This window comes from Solea senegalensis, linkage group LG6, assembly GCF_019176455.1.
Source record: "Solea senegalensis isolate Sse05_10M linkage group LG6, IFAPA_SoseM_1, whole genome shotgun sequence".
Classification (NCBI taxonomy): Eukaryota; Metazoa; Chordata; class Actinopteri; order Pleuronectiformes; family Soleidae; genus Solea; species Solea senegalensis.
This window is the reverse complement of record NC_058026.1, coordinates 24,303,812-24,327,591: the sequence shown is the minus strand read 5'-3', so window position 1 is coordinate 24,327,591 and position 23,780 is coordinate 24,303,812. Positions and strand designations below refer to the sequence as shown.

The 23,780-nt window shown below is 41.6% G+C and overlaps 1 protein-coding gene across 3 annotated transcripts in view; it reads right to left on the bottom strand.

Moving 5' to 3' along the window:
* Nucleotides 1-453: 453 nt before the first annotated feature.
* The window catches only part of znf827 (zinc finger protein 827), a 59,192-nt gene continuing 35,865 nt past the window's right edge, over nucleotides 454-23,780 (bottom strand). Inside the window, exons 6-15 of one of the 3 annotated variants that reach the window (XM_044027914.1) lie at nucleotides 22,412-22,657; nucleotides 19,156-19,210; nucleotides 18,907-19,007; nucleotides 13,128-13,265; nucleotides 10,990-11,161; nucleotides 9,184-9,350; nucleotides 7,026-7,235; nucleotides 5,602-5,779; nucleotides 2,405-2,455; nucleotides 1,656-2,056 (exon numbers count right to left, since the gene is read on the bottom strand). In XM_044027914.1, coding sequence (XP_043883849.1) covers nucleotides 2,407-2,455; nucleotides 5,602-5,779; nucleotides 7,026-7,235; nucleotides 9,184-9,350; nucleotides 10,990-11,161; nucleotides 13,128-13,265; nucleotides 18,907-19,007; nucleotides 19,156-19,210; nucleotides 22,412-22,657 — 1,316 coding nt within the window. In that variant the 3' untranslated portion in view covers nucleotides 1,656-2,056; nucleotides 2,405-2,406. Of the gene's footprint in view, nucleotides 2,057-2,404; nucleotides 2,456-5,601; nucleotides 5,780-7,025; nucleotides 7,236-9,183; nucleotides 9,351-10,989; nucleotides 11,162-13,127; nucleotides 13,266-18,906; nucleotides 19,008-19,155; nucleotides 19,211-22,411; nucleotides 22,658-23,780 lie in introns of all 3 variants that reach the window. The other 2 variants (XM_044027912.1, XM_044027913.1) reach the window with 2 other exon arrangements.

Genomic DNA, 23,780 nt, shown 5'->3' with positions numbered 1-23,780 from the left:
CTAACCCAGAGCAGGTCACCTCCACAAAACAGTTATCTCATATCTCTTCTAAGTATTGGTGCGCGATACATAGTTCTGCATATCAAACTGCGCTGATATCCACTTGGTCTCAGAAGTCATGAATTTACGTGCCCGTCAGATCACGATGCCGCTTAACTATGTATTTTTGTTCAAATTGAAATAGTTGGAAATAAAAATCTCTTTCTTCTCATGATAGGTCACTTTGGACATATTTAAATATTTACATCATCACAGCTTTAGAAAACTATCAAGATTTTCTAATCACCCACTGAAATAACATCAATTCTGAGGCAGAAGTGTGACACCAGGCAGCAGCTATGCATAATATGGTTTCACCGTTATACAAAAGACCAACAGAAATCAAAAAGATGGGAAGGGAAAGGGCTACAAAACTATGTACAAGATTGATAAATAAGGTAATTGCGTGGTTTGAGGCGTTGCTTTGGAAACGTGCCTTTTTCAATGAAAAGCATGCCGTTTCATTGGTTTTGTCGCACCGCTAACACTTCAGAATATCTCGACTTTAGCTTCCTAATGACGTCAAAGCTAGTTGAAACACAGAAACAGGCATGCTGTTTTGATGCATAATAGCAAGAGACAAAAATGCACTAAAATATAGCACTTGCAAGTTTTGTTTCGTCTTTTTATCTTGTCAAACGTAAAAGATCTATAAAACTTGAGATACGTTAGTTTCCTTAGATAATGCAACTGGGTCCAGGTCATTCAGACTTTCAAAAACAGAAAATAAAAGGTAATAGAGAGTAGTAGCTGAAGTAGTAATAATTCAATTGATAGAACTGATAAGAAAAGCAGCTTTTCGATATAAATGCATTTTTTTAGCATGTACAGCCTTTTTCTCTTATAAATTTTTTTTTTTTATTATCATTTTCTTCAATACGTTAGTCTGGTCCAGCTTATTCTGCTGGTCTGATTGGAAAAAAGATGTTGCTCCCACTGCAGTGGTCAAGAGTCATTCAACACCACTGTCCGAGGAGTGAGGGAAAGAGTGAGGTGGCGAGGTCAAACAGTCTTGGCCCTCTCCATCAGTCCCAGGTAGGCCAGGAAGGAGTGTTTGTGGGAGGCAGGTGAATGGGGAGAGCGGGAGGGGGAGGCCGAGTTGGAGGAGAAAAGGAGAGGAGACGTGGCGGGCCGCCATCTGGAGTGGAGGTGCGAGTGGAATGTGAAGCGGCTGTGGTGGGTGAACAGGGTGGTGAGGGGGATCAGGTGCGTTGGGTCACAGTTCCTGTACTGCTCCAACATGTGGTGGGAGGAGGGGACGATGAGCGAACTCTCGGGGCTCCTGGTGGTGGTGTCGCCGCCGCCGCCGCCATTGGTTCTGGCCCAACAGTACAGAGGGCCTTTGGCGTCCAGCTGGTTGGACTTGCCCAGTGTGACTGACAGAGCAACCGACTGGAGAGCCTGGGACGCCGTTAGACTCATGAGGGGGCTGTTACTCCCACTCCCTCCACTGCTTCCTCCTCCTCCTCCTCCTCCGCCACTGAACAGGAACTTCTCCTCACTCTTCCGCAATGACAAGCCCCCTGGCGATGTTCCCTTGAAAGGCAGCTCCTCCTCATCATCTTCCTCTTCCCCTCCTGCTAAGCCTTCATCTATTCCCCCCGCTCCCCCGCTCTGGTGTTTCTTGAGGTGGCGGCTGAAGACAAAAGGGTGTGTGGTGGTGAAAGGGCACTCTTGGCAGCCAAAAGTCTGGCGCGGCGCATGCTTCAGCTTCTTGTGCAGGTTGAGGTTATCCTTGCGCTTGCAGCTGTAAGAGCAGCGGTCGCAGTGGAAGGGCCGCTCGCCCGTGTGCACACGCACGTGCTCGATCAGCTTATTGGCCGTCTTGGACAAGTAGCCACACTGCTCACACTTGTAGTGGTTGCCCAGGCGGTGACCGCGCATGTGGGCCTCCAATGAGGCCTGGTCGGGCCACAGTCCCTGACAGATGCGGCAGCGGTACTCCATCTTACAGTGCGTCTTAAGGTGGCACTCCATGGCCGCTGGACGATTGGTGGAGTAGATGCAGAAAGGGCACCTGGGAAGCGCAACAGACGGGAGGGGGAGGGGGGAGAGAGGACGCACAAAAACACACAGAGGCAGAAGACAATCGTTGGCAAAGTGTGCGTTCAAAGTCACCTGACACATCTTGAAATTTAGTAACACAAAGTGATGAAGAGGAGAAGGAGAGACAAAGGAAAAATGTGTATCATGTACAGTATTATGTGTTCATGGTGGTATGTGTGGCAGCTTAATGATCGGAGAGTTGAGGTGATCAGGTTTGTGTGTGTGTGTGTGTGTGGGAGAGGGAGGGAGATTGACAGGCTGAAGAAAGGAGTGAAGCAGTAGGACATGAGGGGAAATGAAGGAATGGAGTGGCACTTACATTTAAATAGCACCTTTCATCTGCTCTGGGCCCCAAAGCGCTTCACAAACCCTGCAGAACAGAATCACCTCAGAAAAACCTCGAAATGATCAAGGCCCTCTCTCCCTTTCTACACACTCCTACATATATGCAAACACTTCACATTGATCAGGTGTATACTGTATGTATGTACACACTGGACTGAGACAAATATCGTGGACCGGACTGGAAGGTCGGGAAATTTGAGTGAATATCCATTTATATTTTTGAATTCAATTTGTCTAAATCGTTCTACTTTTGTGAGTAAATATGTGCGTGGTTTATAAAATTCAAGACTCAAAGACTTAAAACAAGTTGGACCTTTACTACATGACACTAACACAAGGATAAGAATTAAAATATACGATTCCCCCCATATTAATTATTTTCATTATCATTTCATCTGATGAAAAATATGCTAAACTGCTTTAGTTTCAAATTGTGATTTTGATTTGAGAACAAGTAATTGTTCAGCTCTAAAAAGACTACAAGATGTTGAGTTAATGTAAATTTATTGATCAAGTTAAATATAAAGCCTACTAGCTCAGCTCTTCCCATTTTTTTTTCCCTCCGCTGAATGATGAGAAGCTAAAATAGTCACTACCCGTTTATTTCTCTTTTGAATGCTGGCGTACAGAAATCAATCTGGCTTCAAAAACACTGGCACCAGACAGAAGAAACATTTTTAACGTGTTACAAAAACTCCTTCACATTTTACTCAGTCGCACTACAGCTAGCAGCAAGTCCTCAATTTAATGACTAAAAGATGCTGCGAGGGGGCTTCTTGTGCGTTTGCTTTTCCACAGCGTTTTTTGTGTAGCAGAAGTGTAACTTTGTCGGCAGCGTCTCCATTTACACTCAGTGACATGCTACCATCTCTAGACATAATAACAAAGTTGAGATCATCCTAACTCCACGGATGACGGCACAGAAAAAAGATGTGGAACACTTTGTTTATGACAGGGTGAGGTGGTAATCATAATGATACTCGATGGCTCTGCACATGCACAGATTGGAAATGAGTCGGACTTCAAAAACAAAAAAATGGTTTGTGTGACTTGATATGAACTTAAACAAAATGCCCTACATTTGTGATTGAACTCTAAAGGTAAATGGGGTTTTTTTTATGTATAGAAGCTTTTCATCCAAAATGTCAACCTGAATGTTAGAATACATTACTGTGACTAGACTAAAACATTATCAGTCAGTGCTGTGGACGTCAAGGTCAACACATGGGCCTTACATTAGCTCAACCTGAAATAGTACAACAAAGGCTCCTGTGGGTCTGGAGGATGGAGGGGGAGAGGGAAGCATGTCAGAGCTTCAATACTGTCAAAATTTAAAAAAGTAAGGCTGCTTAAATTTGTCGGTGCAGGTGCAAGTACATACACTATATGGACAAAAGTATTTGGATGCCTGACCTTTATAAGGGACTGTAATGACATATTCAAATACATATACAGTACTTTAATATAGAGTTGGTCTCTCTTTTGCAGCTTTAACAGCATCTACCCTTCTTGGAAGACTTTACTCAAGATTTTTCTCTGGATATTAGTGCCCATTCAGTCTATAGATCATTCATAAGGTCAGGCACCGATGTTGGACGAGAAGCACTGTTCCAGTTCAGAGAATCGGCAGAAACACCACAATCTGATAGTGTCACAGTATTGCATTATACTCACAACAGCTCTAGTGACAGTGAACACTTGGCATCATCTAGTGGAGTGAAACGTCAATTAGTTTATTTGTAACATACTAAAAAAGAAATCAATCAATCATAATAATCGCATTATTTTACTGCGGTCTGTGTGGGCCAGTTAAGTTCTTCCACACCAAACTCGTCCAACCAGGTCTTTATTGTCCTTTATAGTCGTTGGAGATACGACTGAATTCAATCCAAATACTTTTGTCCGTAATGTGTATGTTGGCACTGCACTGGTTGTTGGGATACAATCTTTAGTGTGAGTCAGGTTTGGTTAGGGCTGGGCAATGCAAGCAAAAATGTAATTCAGTCCATTAAATTTCCGATTTCCGTTTTTTTTTCTTTACAGACAGAAAAGAGCAAACACCTGTTAAACAGAAACATTTCACAAACTTGAGGCAAATCGTTCAAAGCAAATCATATGCTGGATCTCAAAGTGTTTGCACGATGCACAAACATGATATTGATATCCTGAAACTCTGTTATAGTGATTAGATTAGATAAGAAAATGATATTGTGAAATATAGTTATTGAATTATTTTGCCCTGCCCTTGATTTGGTGATTGCAAACCGCACACTGGCTGTGTGTCGGCTTGAAGGCCTGCATTAGTTTAGTTGTGTATTGGATCGACTTCTGTGTCCAGCCTATGATCTTATAAATGTGTATGATATTACAGCTTATGTAATCATGCCAGCAAAATGCACAGTTAAGTACACAGACGATCTGTATTCAGAGGAAAAATCACTTTCTCGAATGCAGGTTTCAGATATTTTCTGTTGGCACAGCTGTTTTGCTGTGGGCAGTAGAACAACAGACCCTGAGGGGGAAGCCCATTTCCATCTCATTCTCCACTCGCCCTTATGTTCAGAACAGCCACTGCAGACCCACAGACTCCTGTCTCATAACTAGATACACTTGCTCGGAGATTGGAGATACTGCAAGCGCGAGTACAGCTTGTATCACTTCATTTTCTGGCTGCAGATAATGAACATTAGAATGAGGTTAACTGATTTGGGAGACAGTTGGAATAATATTCACTCTGATCCTGTGTGTTTATCTGGTCCATGAAGGTCAACTCGTGTCATTTATATGGATATTACAATTTGGGGTATAAGGAAAAAAAGCACTGTATCAACATATTGGAAATATTTCTCACCACAGTTGGTCAGAAATATTTGGTCTATCGATCTATATTCTATCTATATTAAATTATGCATATTTATACCAAATCATTCTGTGTGTATGTAAAAAAAGAAATATTTGTAGTTGTTTTATTGTTATCATCAATTAATATTTCCAATTAATTAATATATCTAAAAGAAAAAACATTTAATATTCCTTAACACACACCTGTGGTCTCACTGCATGAATGTAAATATACTGTATGTATGTTTTTGAGTGCAATGAGTTGATCAGGTGAGGGAGGGGGGTGGGTGGGCGGAGTTAGGAACCTCTGTCTGTACTTGCTTTCCTTACTTGAGCCCTCCGGAGGGGACGGTGTGGCACTTCTTGTGCTCCAGCAGCTGCTCGGGTGTCTTGAGGAACTTGTGACAGACGTCGCACTCAAACATTCGCGTGATGAGGTGGATCTGGAGGTGCCGCTCGTACATGCTGCGCGTCTTGCACACAAAGTTGCAGAAGACACATTCGAAGCCTGGAGCGAGAGGGAGGAGGACGAGAGGGTGAGTCAAAACTGAAGTCCAGCACTGTCACGATGCTAAGTCAGCTCCACATGACTCTGTGTTTTTCAGTACTTGCATCCAAGGTGACACGCACAGAAATGTATTTGTTTCATGTCAAGACAGACGGACACAACGTCACACTACTACAGTGAGTAAAGGTATTGAAGTATATTATATGGCTCAAAAACCTGGTTGTTCAGCAGTTTGGGATAAATGACCTGCACTGCTACAGTACAAACAAACCCACTCCCCTCTGATAGTATTGCTTGACAGAGCTGGTTTTCAGATGAAAGATAGTGTCACATATGGCGTATTTCCACCGGCTCTACTCGCCTCGGCACAGCACGACACGGCACCGGTTTAGGTTGAATCTCCACTACAAAAAAAGTATCTATGCAACGTAGGCGGAGTCATCACTGCACGGCTGCGTGAAACTGTGGTGACTTTGTTTTATATGCGACACACACACACACAAACGAGTGACTACTGACTTTACACCAGACTCCTGGTAGTTGTCTGGTGGCTTGGTGTGGCGAGTAGAGCCAGTGGAACTACGTCAATGGTTCCTCAATAAACAGAGGCATAATAGTAACATTAAAAACAACAAAAAAACCACCTAAATTTCAACCTACAACTTTAATACCAAGGCTGTTTTTTAATGATTTTAAATTGTTATTTCTCTGAACAAGGTTTAAATTAATTAAACATTTGTATTAATCATGTCCAACACTACAAGGCCGCTACGGCATATTTACTATTTTTTATTTCATTCCACATCTGTTTTCACAGTTTGAAAAGCACATCTTGTGACGAGTAAATTGTTACCCGTGTATAAAAATGGTGGGGTGCCCCGTTAAGCTGCTTCTCTGTGGAATCTTTGTATTTTTTCAACAGTTTGACTTGAGTCTTCCGTCCTAGTAAAGCAGCACAGCAACACGGTCCAACAAATACACTTTTTCATTAGATTTAGATATCTCACATGAGACTTCAGATTAAAGATTTCCTTTTGGAAAATGGTGAATGTTGCGGTGTGTGCAAAAGTACAAACTTTGTGTCAGAAACCATTTATTACAGTTAGTGGGGCTGTTTGGAAAGCATCCAGATGAATCAGATTAGTAGAGTTCTTAAGTGTGAAATATCTCGATGAATGTATGTATGAATATTTAATTTTGTAAACAAATGTTCAGGATGATAAGATGTGTCTGGCTGCTCGCTTGCCTTTTTCCGACTTGTCCTCAGTTCCTGATCCCGAGTGGCTTCCGGAGCTGGACTGGCTGCCTGTGGAGGAGGGCGGGGCCAGCAGGCTCTTGAGTTCTTCGTTACTGTGGGTGAGGTCTCCGCCCTCCGAGCTGTTGAGAGAATCGCTGAGGGCCGAGAGGGACGAGGAGGTGCTTTTGGTCTCACTGAGGGGACTTCTTGAGTTAAGACCTGACCACAAGAGGACAGCAAATGAGACATCTTAATTGTTATGAACGACAAGCATCGTTGGAGAAAAACTGTTTCAGTTCCAGATCTTTAGAGGATCACAGAGGAAAGATATCTCGAAAACCAGCAGAAATCTCTCTCAAGCTCCTCATGGTCATGTGCATCATACAGTGACATTCGCACAAATAGAATACAAGCAGGCAGCCTGGATACTCATGTGCTGTCTGAGGCCCTGCTGCCAGTCCAATCAAGATGCAGTGAGCTTTTATTGATCCCCTTCCCTAAGTCTGCAATTCACTGAGAAGAGAGGGAATTAGACGGGGAGGGGGAGAAAGGGAAAGGGGGGGCGAGTACCATGGGTCATGGCTGAAGGAGCTAAGATGGTGGGAGCATCTCGGGCCACAGCTCAACAAAGGGCATTCACTCATGAGGGAGTGAAAGCAGGGAGAAAAGGTTACACAGATCCTGAAATGGTTGACCTAACTTTTTAATACAGACACACACACACACACACGACTGAGCCTGAGATATACAGGAATGCTAGCATGCTGTGAACATAATTTTTCATACAATAGTAATAGTCATGATTAACTGCCATCAATCAAATCTCAATAAACGAAGGTCATTTGCAGCACAGCCACAGCGGCAGTCTGAATACAGTATTGAACCAGTTTAAGGAAGCTTTTATCTCCTCTGCTGCAGCATTTAGCATCTATTTGCCTTTTCATACCATATCTAAGAGGCTGAAGCCACAGAATGTAGGGAAAGGGAGAAAAAAAAAGCTGCTGCTCTGAGCCTGTGGGCCTTGACCATGAAATATACCTTAACTAAGAAATATTGCATTTTTTCATTTATTTATTTATTTATTTATTTTCACCAGAGACTGTATGGCACTATTCCTGATACAGGAATGAAAAATAAAGATGCAAAATCTACCACCCAGAGAATTCCGAGACACGTATTCTGTCACATCATTCACTACCTTCCTCCCCTCCATTGAGAAGGGCACACAAACACACCAGCCCCACTACTCTGTGTAAAGTCTATGCTTCACAGGAGGTTTACGTGAACTCAGCACCATCTCTTCCCCCGGCCGCGTACACACAGTTGACCAAACAACAACCCTTTTACAGTACTACTACTTCTTCTAGGTGCTGCTGTATCAACCAATTCTATGAGGTTTCGACACACTGACAAACAGCTGGATCTTTATTATAATTATTTAAATCCACACAGACAGAAAAAGGAGGCGTGTTAATAAAGGTAAGGTGACTGAGCCACACTCTTATACATTTGTGTGTTTGGTGGTGGTGTCCATCTTGTGAGAGACTGAGATAAATGCCATCGCTGGATTCGAGTCTTAAAAAAGATGGCCACAGCGGCATCGTAAACCCAGATTGTCTCCAAAGGACCCAAGGCCTATTGATTTTTTTCCACCTAAGGCACAATAAGGACCAACCTTCTAAGATAAACAAGGCCACCGTGGACTGTGAAAGACCGGTCGGCTGTCTGGGTCAGACCAGCCGCCCCCCTCCCCCCCCCATCACCTCCCACCTTCCCACACAAGAAGCCGACATGCACACACATGCTGTGAGGAACAAAACATCAGCTATAAACTGGACAAAGCTGTTTAGACAAAAACACTCGTATCGACCACCAGAGGTTCAAACCAGCAGCATTTTAAGTCCAAGGAAAGTCAAGTGCAGTAGGAGGCTTGTGTGAAAACCTCCTCTAATGCTAGTGTTGCACCGTGTCCTGTGAACTCGTATTCAGCTGTGTGTTTATCAAGTGTAAATAACTATTATGGTTTACACCTCGACTTCACACTATACCTGCTGAGCTCTTGTCATGGTGCTATATGTAATGTATTACACTGAGACACAACATGAACATGATGTGTCATCAAAGAAAAACTGATTACAACTTGTATGTGTATGTATGTAACCTGTACCTGCATGACCGGTACTAATGTGGTTCTTCATGTCATGCTCCTCCATGCTGACATAGTCACAGACGCTGCAGCAGAGTGAGAACATCCACTGCTCCTTGTCCACATGGAGCGACATGTGGCTGACAAACTGGGCGTTCAGCTCCGTCTGGAAACCACACACATGGCAGCTGGACAGAAAACAGAGAGGGAAAGGACGGACGATGGTGAGGATTATGTTTGTACATTATGTGTGGTTCCAAATGATCTGCCACACAGAAATGCTAATGCAACGGCACATCATTTTTGGAAAACACATTTATTAGCTTTCCTGTCAAAAAGTAAATGAGAAGCTCAATACTACTCTCAAGTCTCTACATTAAACATGATGCTCCAGTCAAGAGGCAGTTAGTTTCACTTAAAGTGTAACTAAACACACTGATTTGAGGCCAACTCTGCCTGATTTTGAAAAACTGCAAAGAAGTAGGGAGGGAGCTGTGAATAAGGGGCGGATAATTCGGGTGAGGGCGCACCATAGGGGGTGTGGTCATCTGTACAATGTAGATGTGACAGATGGCACATGTGCTTTTAGCTTTGATTAATATTAATATTTTGAGATAGGTGGCATTCTTTACAATAAAATGTGCTCTCAGTGACAACTCCAGTGCTGATACTTTTGGTACTTCGATGTCGAGGACTATTCTAACCCCACAACTCTGCAACTCGCCCAATCCCTACTCTGCTCTCTACAGCGCCCTCTACTCTCCTCGACTTTAAATGAGCGGGAGCTGCTTTGTACATTACAGATGGACACGGGTTGGTCAGAAAAGACAGTTAGTGATGAAAGAGCAGGGTATTCCGACCATGGTTAATTCAAGTACTTTACACAGATTACTAGATATACTAGATATCCACATACAGAAGATTGGTTTTCACCTTCTTTAGTTCCAAAGAATATTTTAATATCAATATATTTTATTATGTTTTTTGTTCAGATTGATCAAACATAATATAAATATTTAATCCATGAGATTTTAACACACAGTGTGTAATTTCTGCCACTAGGGATCTTTTTCTCAATCAAAACAATTACAAAAGACTTATTTTGATTATGTCAGGGAGCAGCGTGAGCTTCAGCTCACTTCCTGAGTTAGTGACCGATCCTGTCATTTTTTAAACCACAGTCACTTTGTATTCCAGCATTTTTTTCAATAACAACAAGCTGTTTTTAAAGAGTGTGACACCGACCGACCGACTGACCTCTCTCTCTATAACAACTCCCTTCAGCTGTGACTGCTGCTGCAGCGACGCCTCTCAGATCTGCTGAACAGTTAATCTATGCCTTTATCTGTCGCACATGTCACAAACACCACATGTCCTGCACCCATTTCAAAGTAAAAGCATTTGAGCATTCTGTTCCCCGTTTACATTCTTTCTTTTTATATAGGGAAATATTCACTCTGGCATCAGAGTACTGGTATTTACAGTGATTACAGTGAGTACAGAGGAGTATTTAGGTTTTTAAAAAAATATTATTTATGGTGATTTTCAATCAACTCCAACAAAAAACAGCAGCAACCATGCAAAGCAGATACTGCCATTAAAAGTCAGTTACTTTCAACACAAATAAGGATTTCAATAATTCTTTGGAAACATTTTGGTTAACAAAAAGGAAAACGACCAACAGAAAATATCAGCTGTGGGGAAAAAAAACAAATCAACAAATATGAGGATTTAAACAGCACATAGAGATTATCAGAAATGCTGGGATTAGGTTCAGTTGTGATCTTCTATACTGACTTGATAGAGACTGGACAGAGTTATTACTACCTGTAATAGTACGGGCAGTTCTTGCGCTCTGCAGAGTCGGCCGTGACAGCGCTGACTATTTGCTCAGCATCCGTGTTGACCAGCTTCACAGAGTGGATGGTCAGGTGCTGATTGAGGTTCGCCCTGCACTTGGCTGCGTAGGGACACAGGTGACACTTGTACTTCCTCTCTTCTGGAAAACAATACACACAGATACAAGACCTCGGGTTACTGTTAACATTACCTCAGATGATGTGTCATTAAGTTGCACACCAACCACTGAACCTTTGAAGCAAACTTAAACCTAATTACTCAAGGCCTACCCCTCCCTCACCTCCGCCTGAGTTTCCCAGGAATCTGGGAATCATTCAGTGACATCACATTATACAGATGCGGGGACGTCACAGAAAATGCTGATTTTTGTGCGATTGTGCGATGTTTTGTTTTTTTTAAAACGCCACCCACTGACAGGCACATTTGCATTTTCTCTACAACCACTAATGCTGTCGACTTCAAAGGCTAAAATCATACTTTAATTTCTACAAAAAAAATCTAATTGTAAAACAAATCAAATGATTAAACATCTTCCCTTTTAACAGCAAACAAATCAACTAGGGATGTCCCAGTCTCTCTCTCAAGGCATTTTATTTAAATAATCACAGATTGGCTATCACCCGGATCACCTTGCCACAATCATTTACACCAGTGGCATTTATTTCACATCACCAGTGTTTTGACATAATTAGTTTATGTTTTAATGTGATGCCTCGTTTGATCTGCTCAGGTTTGCCGTCTTCTCTCTGCCCTGAGCACTACAGTATGTGCACGCACGCACGCACACACACACGCGCTTGTGGTGACCCAATGGTGCACATCGCTAAGTTTTCTACACACTCTAAAAATATCACTTCCCTGCATGTTTGCTGAACATGCAGAGAAGTGATTTTTTTTGAGAGAAGAAGATATTTTTACAAACAGTTTAATGATATGTACACAACACAGTGCTGGTTTAGCTAACAGAGCTGACAACATGCCCGCCCTCTCCCTCTTTCTCTACCAGCACCACCTAGAGCCTCACAGCAGCAGCACCAGCAGACAGATGACAGAGGCTATCCTCTTTCTCTCTAAACCTCAGTCAGTGATATTATTTATTTCACCGACGGTGTCCATTATTCATTCAACTTAAAGAAAGATGTGGTATCTTGGCAAATACTAAGTATCAGACCGGGACTCTGTATCGGCAGATACTCAAAAGTAAAACGATTTGATCAGGGGCCAAGAAGCTGATTGGGACATCCCTAATATAAGCATAACACACACACACACACACACACGTGCGCACACACACCATTTGCCCCAAGGACATGGAGCCAGGCAACCTTTATGTCGTCGGGGAAACCAAAAAGACCATCACACTGACATATGCCCCTGCTTCTGCTCTCTGTGGTGTGGCCAAGCTGTTCACAGCCAACACTCTCAGATGGTGTGTGTGTGCGTGTGTGTGTGTATTGTGTAGTGTGTGCCTGCAAAATGTGAGAGCATGTCCAATTGTGTGGGGGCATTTTGTACACGAGTCTCCATTTGTGCTTTTCATGATTTGGTCTACTTATCCCAAGTAGGCTGCATTAATTTCTAATCAATCATTAATTTGCTTAAGATAAAAGTGTGTTCATTCATTTTCTTTCCCCTAATAAGGAGCAAGAGAAGGATTATGGAAGACGGCTATTGGGTACAATGGATCGGCTGGGAGCAACTAAGGCATATGTTTGAAAACACTGTAATCAGGACTCTGGAGAGCACACAGCTTCATCCTGAGGAAGTCTCCCATGTCTGAGTGTGAGAGAGAAAGTGAAAGAGAGAAACTATTGTTGTGCTGTGTGTGTGTGTGTGTGCTCTCTAAGGCATCCTTCTAGCTGGGTAATTAGATGGGCAGTTTTCCCAGTGAGACTAATCATGGTAGTAATCTCTTTAAAGTAAGGTTAATCTAGTCTAGTCAACCTTATTTACTTACTGTGGGCAGCGCAAACGCAAGCACCACAGCTAGCACCTATACATCAATAAAGGCATGCAAATGTACAGAGTAGTGTGTATATGTGATGGACTAACAATGTCGTTTATGTTTGTGTGTGTGTGTGTGTGTGTGTGTGTGTTTTTTTTACCTGTGTGTAGAGACAGATGTCTTGAAAGAGTCTGCTGTCGACCAAACACCTTGCCACAGACCGGACAGGGGAAGAGCTGCTCATTTAGTCTCCACTGGGCAATTCCGTTTCCTGGCTCACAATCATTCTTTTCTGAGTCTGGAAAACACACAGACCAAAAAAAAACATCACTCACTGTTTACACAGTCATCCATAACAGCATCTGCAGGTAGATTAAGAGCTGTGAAGTCAAGCTGCTATGAAACAAACTAAGTTGACTTAGTTTCATCATACATCATAAGTTAACATAGAAATGATCACACAGAAATATGGTACAAATATGGATTTCTTAGGACTTTGTTAAATACGTATAAATATGTTAAATACTTGACAGTTAATAAGTGAAGGTAAATATGTGGACAAATAAAAGCTACAACAGTCGGACAACAGCACACAAGAATGGCTCCATTCCATCCATCTTTTATGAGAGCCATCACCAGTAAAACATTATTGGATGACTCAGTCTGGATTTCTCCATTCATATTTAATTAAAGGAATATTAAAAGAGTAATTTGACATTTAGGGAAATGTGCATATTTTCTATCTGAATTTGGACTGAATAATCACTGCACTCTGTATAAGAAATAGTGCAGCACTTAGCCCGGGCAGTGCCGTCTCTGTTGTTAGGAGCATTTGTCCCTGTAACTCATTATGTTTCTAGTTGTAATAAAGCTTCAAAACTAGGCACACTTGCTTGACCTTTACTTAAACTGTCCTAAACCTTTACGTGTCATTATACTCGTCAGTGATGGCATGACACAGCCATCTCTATTTTACACCAAGTTTTATTTGTTATGAATGGTTTGCAGGCCAGAGCTCCTCCACTCTGCTCTAAAGCCCATGTATACCACCAAAGCACTGATTGTAAGAGTAATTCCAAGGCTTTATTAGGCTCTGACAAAGTTTCTGTTTTGAAAAAAAACCTCAATATGAATAGGCATAAAGAGATAAAAAGACATAAATTCCACAGAATATGGGATACCTTTATCATTGTACTATGTAACTAATTCAGAGAAAGGGAGAGAGGTCCTTTTCATTTATATTTTTATTTTTTATCTATCTTGTTCAAAGAACACGTTACAAAGACTGACCCTGGTCAAATCATTTGCAAGATGCATGACATTAAACATGTCAGTCAGTCAGTTATTTTTGGTTTTCATGAAGAATGACAAAAACTATTGACAAAGCATGTATCTTTTTGTGATTTATCTGATATGTGTAAGGAAAAGAAAAACATCTACCGTCTATATAGTTCTGTACTGTTCACAACCCCAGATATACATAATAATAATTGTTATTCCACACATCATGGATGCATGCTAAGAAATGTGTGAGCCTGTGACACACAACAAGGTCATTTCTACCAGGAGGAGGAATCTAATAAGCCAAGACGAGACAATGAGCGTGTACCTTAAAAAGAGACTACTTCTGTCACAGTTTGGTGATGGGTTTGAGTTTAAAATAGTCTGATAAAACAGCCAATTATGCCATAGACCATTCCCCACAATAGACTCGACTCACTCAACTCTTTTACCACCTACGCAAAGATCGTGTTAAACAGTCTCTTCAGATGAGAGCCACAAATGTACAGTTGAGAGCTCAAAACAAAACCCAAACTCAATCGCTGCAAGAAGTTTTTGCCTTTGACACACAATATAAAAATAATCACGCTAACAGCTGCCTCTTCAGTTTAACACCTGCAAAGACGGTGGTCCCAATTTTCACAGTGAAGAACAGATATCAGGTAATATTATGAACTACTTTCTACAGCTTCAACACATTACAAATATAAGTTCAAATATTCATATTTAAATAAGTTATCGCATTGTATCATTGGAGTGTTTTAAAATAAATGTAGTTTTCGGATGTTGTTTCTTATTTATAATTTCACAATTAGTTTATTTTTGTGTTCTTTAATGTTTCACGCACAAAGCATTTAAGTGATGAATCACAAAAACGACAATAAATTAGCCACTTAACCAACGATGAAAAGAATTGTTAGTTGCTGCTCATTCCGCTGCTTCCACATCAGTTGTCATGAGTCCGTGCTGCTGCAGGGATGTGAATCACTATTGTAACAAGGGTGAGTGAGGGCATGTGTGTGTGCCCGCGTAATAGCAAAGGCATGTAAATAGGGCAGCGTCTGTTCACTGAATAAATAATCAGCACAGGCAATGTGTATGTTTGTGGCTCTACACAAGTGGCAAAAGTGTCACATGAGACCTGTCAACAACCTGGAGTTACCATGACCTGGGTCAACCTGCAGGTCATGAACCTCCTGACCTCCTGAAGTAGCAGGAATCTGCCTCCCGCTAACACGAGACCAGCTACCCGGACTGTTTTTCTCTACAGTGGCTGTGCGGGGCTTTTTCTGGGAATCCCAGACCTTCTTACAGGCTTAGTTTCTGAGAATAAGCCATAAACTCTTTAACTTGCCCCGAGTCATATATGTGAGCACTCGCAAATGGCCCGGTCAGGAAAAGAAACAAGAAGCCTGACAACAGGGACTCAAGGCCACGACCCCAGTGAACACACTGATGATTAAGCCAATTAGGGTGTGGTGTGGCCCTTGAAGTGGCTAATGGTTTAATTAGTGCCATTAGAGCTGGAGAGAGAGGGACACAAACGAGAATTACAGATTGTACTAAACCCTCTGGCTGATGGGAGAAGATGGCTAACTCCTTTAGTCACATTAATACCCCACTAAGTCCGACTCACTCGTTCTTTTTCTCGCACATAAAGGTCCAGTGTGTAACAATTAGGAGGGTTTATTGTCAAAAACTAAATATACAGCCTATAAGTATGCATGAGTAATGTGTTTATTTGTTTTTCGTAGCCTTAGAATAAACCTTTTATATGTACTTTAAACAAGGGCCTTGCTTTACGGAGGCCAAATTTTGTGTTACCAAGTTTCTACGGCGGCCTGAATGGACAAACCGGCTAACATGTGTTTCGCATTTTATAGCAAAAGCTCACGAAGTAAAACGAAGAGCAACAAGCTTATTTGTATTTGACAGCCACCTTAATTCCCTGAAGCACGAGGGAAGGTTGAGCAGGGAACTCCGGTTTCTTTATAATCTGTAATCTCATCATTAGATGTGACTAATTCTTACACACTTGACCTTTAAAAGGAAATGCTCACACCTTCCAATGTTATTTCAACATAATTGTTGTTGGGCACATGATCCATTAGTCATAACAGTTTACTGTACTTTGAACACACTGCAGATGATGTTACATCAACAATTATGTTGATGGCACTCACACACTCTCTCACACACCCTACTTTCTGCCAATACTTCAGTAAGTTACGCGTTGTATAGCATTGCTGTCTTTAAAAGTTGCCAGACTTCATCCGAGACACTTGGAGTTGCGTGGTGCAGTGAACAGCAGGAGCTGTGTTGTGTCTGGCACATGCGGGCAGTTGCTTACAGAGCGCTTGATTTGCTTTGCATTAGCTGTTGGCGGAGCGCGCTTTTTCAACATCGTACAACCACATTCTCTTCAAGCTAAAAATGTGCTCATGATTAAAATACGATTGTGAAGTCCTACTGAATGCCCAAGGTTTATTTTTAGTGGTAGAATCCACTTCTGTGTGCCTCTGTGTTGTCAGCCATAGTTCAACTGTATGAGGTTGTTTCACTTCACTGGCAGTGTGTGCTTCCTCTTCTGCCTAACCTGCTCAGTCCCAGCATAAAGTGTGTGTCACTCTGTGTGCAGCACAACAACTAAACAGTGCTGTACTGAGAGAGAGACAAAGAGTCACACAGAGAGAGTTGTGTGGTCATTTGTCATTTGACAATCGTTTGAATGTAGCAGATATTTATTTATATTCAAAAGTTATGCACTGGAGCTTAAAATAAGGACACGTACAGAATAAATGAAACTACTGCCGCTGTCTGTTTTTTTGAATCAGAAACTAAAAGTATAAAACATGTAAATTATGTTAATATAAATACATCAAAAATATCTGCAGTAACCCAGTAGTTTAGTCACTGGAGAAAACAATCATTTATTATTATTCACAATCATTATGCACCCCGTAAATTATAAGTACATTTTCATTCCAAAGTACATTAAACTAAACCTCTTGATTCTGGGTCCAAAATATATAAAGGTCAATGGTGCTCCCTATGTGGGATGAATTAATGTCAGCTATTGCAAAGAATTAGTGAATTAAATTAAAGGTCTGGTGCAACTGCTTCCCAATATTTAGGTGGAGAAGAAAAAAGAGAAGCCGCTGTATACAGACACCTGAATGGTAGAGACGAGCTCCACAGTAACAGTAAAAGCAGCAGAGGCTAGATCTGAAGCTTAAACACACAAGGGGAAAGAGAGGTGTGCTGGGCGAATTAACTTTCAGGACACTCTTGACACCCAGAAGCCAATCAGATTTTCATTAACTGGCAGAGGGACAGGCAAAGCTGGCACAAGCTAATTAACCTCCGGATCTCTCACTGCCAAAGGAACATGGAGGAGGATCTGGGATGGCAGGGAAGAGGGGAGGAGAGAGAGGCAGGTGATGCCCTGGGCAGATGCCTTCAGGTGGGGGAAACGCTTAAGAGTGCAGACACGCTGAATGGTGTTGTAAAGATGAACTGGACGGGGATGTTTGCCAGAGATGAGGATGAGATAATATTATATAAGTCTGAGGCAGTTTGATGTGGCCATGCACTCGGATAAAAATCTGGCTTTTTGTCTATATTCTGAGTTGTTGCACTAAGCGTCTCTGGATGCACGTACGTAAGTGTATGATGGTATCTCTGCATAATCAGTTGTTCCTACAAGCTACAGTGAGAAGACCATTGGATATTTGTCTTAGAGGATACTGAACTATGAATGATGCAACTGCACAGACTGTTAATTGCTTGTTTTGGTAGGTTAAAGATGACTAGTGTTTAAATTCATTATTGATTGATTGATTCAAGGTTGTGGGTTCGACTCCCAACTCTGCTAGTCTACATGCCGATGTGTTTTGGTGCAAGACGCCCTATGAATGGCAAAACTGTAGTATAAATCATCAAGACTAGAAAACTGCGATAAAAATACAGGTCATGTTAGTCTCACTTTCTCATTTTACTCCATAAATCCTTTTTTTGAGTGAGTCTTTTCATAGAGACTCTGAGGGTGGCAGGAGGATTTAGTTGTCAGTTATTGTTCATCACACAGTACCATCAGGGAGGCATCGCAGTGCTCCCAAACTTCCTTCTGCACCACGTACATTGAGAATCATAATGAAATATTTCCAGTGATCAGAAGAACAACAGATGGAGTGGCCCCCACAGAGCCCTGATCTCAACACCATGGAGTCAGTCAGGGTGTACTGGGTGTACATGAAGAGACAGAAGACAATCAGACTAAATCATCCATAAACAACAGTTTTGCATGTGCAGCTGGAGAAATGGTACAGTTTTAAAAGGCAAAGGGAGTTCACGCCAAATATCGATTTGTTTGTACTTTCTGGTTACAACACTTAAAAGACAAAACATATATTTAAATATCCACACTTAATTGAATGCAAAATAAACTAAATAATGTCCAAGACAACCTTCAGTTAAGAAAATAGTCGCTACTACATTTTCTGTCGACCAGATTAAACAAATTCTTGTAGATGCAAGATACAGTATGAGCAAAATAATGCCCATTTTTCCTGATTGATATGTCCATATACTCTACACAAGACTTTGACCATGTTGAGTGTGAGTACAGTAAGTGTGTGTGTGGTTTACATGCGTCTTACCATGGTACACTGGCCTGGTAGAGGAGCTGGCCTCTGCGGGGGAAGAGCTCTTGGAGCGCGAGTTAAAGGGTGATTGTCTGAAGCACTCATCCAGGAACGGACTGAAACAGAGACATCATAAACACTCACAGTATGCGACACTTCAACCAAATATATTTAGGATATACAGTATTTGAAAAAAATTGTTAATGTAATAAAGAAAAGAAATAATTCAAATTTCACAGGAAATGTATAGTTTTTCTGACTCACCTGTTTATTCCCACCATGTTACCGTCTTTGTGGTTGTTGGCTTTGCTTACTTTTTCTGATGAGACAGAGACAAACACAGACAATATCATTTAAATATGTATTTATTAACAATACTACTACTATTTCCAAGGTCAAAAATAAATGGCCATGCTCAATTTAAAAATAAGACCTTAGTAAAGTGTGCTGTGGAGAGCAGATATTTGAACACCAGAAGCTGATATTTTTAAGTGATAGTGAGATGGTTAAGTAGCTAAAACTTTCCTGCAATTAGGTCATTGCCTGATAGAGACACCAAGACTATGCACATGTACGTGCCTGATTGCTTCAACTCTTTAAGTTGAATTGGACTAGTAAAGCACAGGTTTGTCATGCCAGCAGGGGAGAGCTGGCCATCTGGAGCAGTGGGAGTCTCTCCAGTGGGTCTGCTGACCTGTGGGCCGAAAAGTTAGCCCAACAACACTTATGAAATATGAATATGAAAACAGTTTTTGAAGACCTGCATTAGAGTCCCCAGATGGCACACTTGTGGTTGTGTATGATGCTGCTCTTGTTTGTTAGCAGAGAGTGAAGAGACAAAATATTAGAAACACCTTTTGATATCACACAGTCCAATAAAGAACCACCACTAGCTATAATCTCTAAACTGCTGCAGATCAACAAAAAAATGAAGATTATAAGACGGATGAGGATGGACTGTACATACTGTACCAGTCAACCAGCAATTAGTGTGCGTTATTATAACTCACAAGCTCATTGTCGTGACAAATGTATAATTTCAAGTACTTAATTGAACTATGTTAACATGAATAAATACAGACAAACATCTGACTGGAGTTATTCTTACACATCATCTCGGCCCTTTATTGATATTTTTCAAAAGAGTTGTGAAACAGCACAGTGTTTTGTTTGTCAGACACTGCAATGTGTTGCTCAGATTGATTACAGGACTGATCAAGTCAAATGCCGAGCTGAGTCACGTGCATCCTGATACTTAACAATGTTTTATAAAAACGTAATAATTTCTCCCAACATTAATGGATGCACTCTTTATTTCAGGTTAGGTGGGGCGCCGCTGCCATAAAATGCTGCAATAAATCAAGCAAATAAACATTAAAGTGCCCATATTTTGGCCATTTACTGGATCATAATTTTAATTTGGGGTCTACAAGAATAGGTATACACGACGTGCTGTTCAGAGGACATTTTCTTGGTCTCATGCTGCATATAAGTGCATATAACTGCAACACCTTATTGCACTCTGATTTGTCAGCTGGCCAACACTTAAGTTATTAGAGCATGTGTTGGAAATGCCACACCCTTCAACACTTGTAAACACTGCTATTGTCACAGTAAAAATGTGATGGTTCTGCTGTACCAATTATTCCTTTTCTTTGAGTTTTAATGGCAGTTGGCAAATCACATATTGGACTGGAGTGTGGGGCAGTGGATTTGCCGTACCAATTTATGCCAAACTAGCCAATATACACCTGATATTTGGTGTCTCTTACACTTAACAAAATTAAACGAGGTGTATCAGACTTGAGCAACAGTGTTTTGTGGGACAGAACGACTCCATCTACTGCGGACTATGGCCTTTACAAATTAGTAGACCTTTTTCAGGACACTACATTACACTTAAAGAAAAACAGTATAGCAAATGAACATGCTAACGTAACACATGCATATAAAGAGTTCGAAATATAATTCATTGCCTATGTCTTCCAGAAAGTCTTGTTGCCTTTGAGGTTCTCACAACTTTACAATACCACAAACTTGTCCTCCTAACAACCAGGATCACAACTGCTTCAGGGTCACCAACATGTAATGTGTGGCTGTGTGACAAGTGAGGAAATGGAGTTTGTGTTGCATATGTTTATAATGAGACTGTGGTGCTTATGCAAAGCAAGTTACCTGAGCTACTATAGTGTACTACTACGTTACATAGTACATTTGTACTTGCTCATGAGCAGCGTGGCAGTTGAGTCGCTAATAAAAACATATCTTTAACAGGTTTGTAAATGGCAAGTAAATTGAAAACCGTTCAAAAAAGGCTACTCCTTGGGCAGATATATAAGTATTTTAAGTATACAGTTGTAAAAAGCACTAAACAAAATGCCTGAGAATGGAGCTATGTGTGAGTTTCAAGGCGATGTAATGAAGTGAATTTCAAAGCAGCAACCATCTCAGTGTTCAGAGCGACCTTGCCACTGATGCGTCTCTGAGGTCCTACTGCTCTAAGTAATTTATATTGATTGCTCATTGTGTGACAGCAGCCCGCTCTGTTCCAGTCCCCCTCACATTCAAAAAACAGTTCTAAGGGGGCTGTTTGTCGCTGTTGCCAGGCTAGCGATGCCCCGGCATCCCTGGGTGGGCATACTGTGCACCCCCAGTGCCCTCTCTACACTTCTTATCCTCTACCCCTCGCTACAACTCACTAACCCACCCCCCTCCACCCTGAACACCCCACTCCGTCACACTGCGTGCCAAGGACAGAGGTCTCTTTCCACGTTGCCATGGAGATGCCGCACAGGAGAAATGTAAAGGGAGGAAGGAGGGGAAGTGCAGGGGGAGAGCGTGTGCAGCCAAGTGTGCTTGAGCGGACATGTCTGAAAACGAGTCCAGGGAGGAGGGGGAGAGAAAGAGAGAGAGGTAGCGAGAGAGAGAATGAGAGAAAGGAGGAGAAGGAGGGGGGGAAAGGGGGGGAATTTGTGCAGACACCACTCCCCAAGGAGGCTTGTGTGAGTGTGTAAGAGTGTGTGGGAAAGAAAGACTGCCAATGTGTGAATTTGTGAATATGTGCACGAGCAAGAAGAGAAAACAGAGATTTTACACCAGCATGTTTTTGCTATATAGCATTAAAGCAATCAAACACAGCTGGGGTCACCGAGCAGGACTACGAGTCTAACCTCTCACGCTCGTGTATCTGGACACTTTCTATGGGGACCGATGGATACAGCTCAAAGCTCTGTCTTGATCTAGCAATACAAACAGCTGTCTGCTGCTTCAATGTCACTTTCATGGCCATACAGGTAAAAAGCAGCGGTGTCGTTACATTCTTGGCTTTACTACAGAGCCTCCAAATGACAGAAATGGAAACATGTAGGTTTTATAGTCAAGGATCACAAACTGTCCAAGGTTTACACTGCGGTGCTGCAGGGGGAAAATGACATGTTGCTGTGCATGGATGTGTGAGTGTTGGAGATCTACGGTGGCCGAAAGAACAGTGTGTTCCAGGGAATGATATTGTTGCACATACCTGACAATTTGAACAGTAGTTCAGAGGCCATTTTGACCGAAATGTCCTGGGAGAAGAGATCTTTCTGGGGACAGGTCAACGTCTCAGGGAGGTTGCTTATCGGCTCACTCTTCTCACTCGCCCCTAAAGTGCTCAAGGACAGCAGGTGAGAAGCCGGTGGAGTGAGTTCTGTTGGGGGCGGGTCCACCTCCATGGGTTCTGGCTTTACTTTCACTTTCTGGTAGTGGACATCTTTGTTGTTCTCTGCTGTGCACGAATGAGCGAGAGAAATGTCACCGGTTAGATTTAACCAAGGCACCGAATCAAAGACGTTATTGAATTTTCCGCAGAATAGAAGTGAGCATTTCAACAGTACATACACTCAGAAATCTGGAAGAGAAACACGTAACATCAGCATATTCCAATACAAACACCCATGTGATAAATACCTTGGTTAAATAGTTAAGCTTTTGTTCACCATTTCTGCTTCAGTGTACGTGATAAATACTTTATACTGATGCTCGAACTGACTGAATTATACTCAAACATTAAAGTTCAGTGGCATGACAGTGCACATCATTTGTTGTAGGAAATCACTTGAACTACAAACGGTAGCATTATATCCACCTGAAAAAACTAAAAGCTGTGTTAAAAAGTAGTAATTATTTGGTGCTAAATTTACCTTTTTCAGCTGAATGAAATACAGGGTCTGATAATGGTTCATCTTATCTCAGCCACTCATGTAACCCTGACTGCAAAATGGATTAAACACAGATGACTGCACTGTACCTACATAATGAATGGAGGCTTAAATAGATGTTTTTCTGTCACATTGGCTGCCAGGTGATGCCAGTCAGTTTCATTCATATTCAGACCAAATTCACAATGAAACATTTGCCTAAAAGGCCTTAATGTGCCTAAATGTATGTTGTTGCTCCTGTTCCATAGTGAGCTTCGGCACCTGTTTATTATCCAGTCCAACAGCAATATCGAAAGCATCAAACATATTTTTTTACTAGCCTGGCGCCATCTCCAGAGATGATAAAACAACACCAATGTTTAAATTGTTGTTTTGATTCCATTTCGATCAGTTCTTGTTTTTGCTTCGGAGTGTAGTTTCATTAAACCAACGTGGTCATGATGGTGATGGCTGTCAATTGCCAAGACATTATGTTTCTTACAGACTAGTAGGTTAATAGCTATTGGTATTTAAATTGGCCATGTAGTGAAAACACAAAAGGTATATATAGCATCTTTCATAGTTGTAAATTTATGACAAGCTCTATAGTTACTGTCTTGGTATCTCTATTTCTATTTATCTGATTAACCTAAATAAATGTCTCGATATCACCAAAATGCTGACTGTGTGGTTATTAGGGCAATAGGGCAG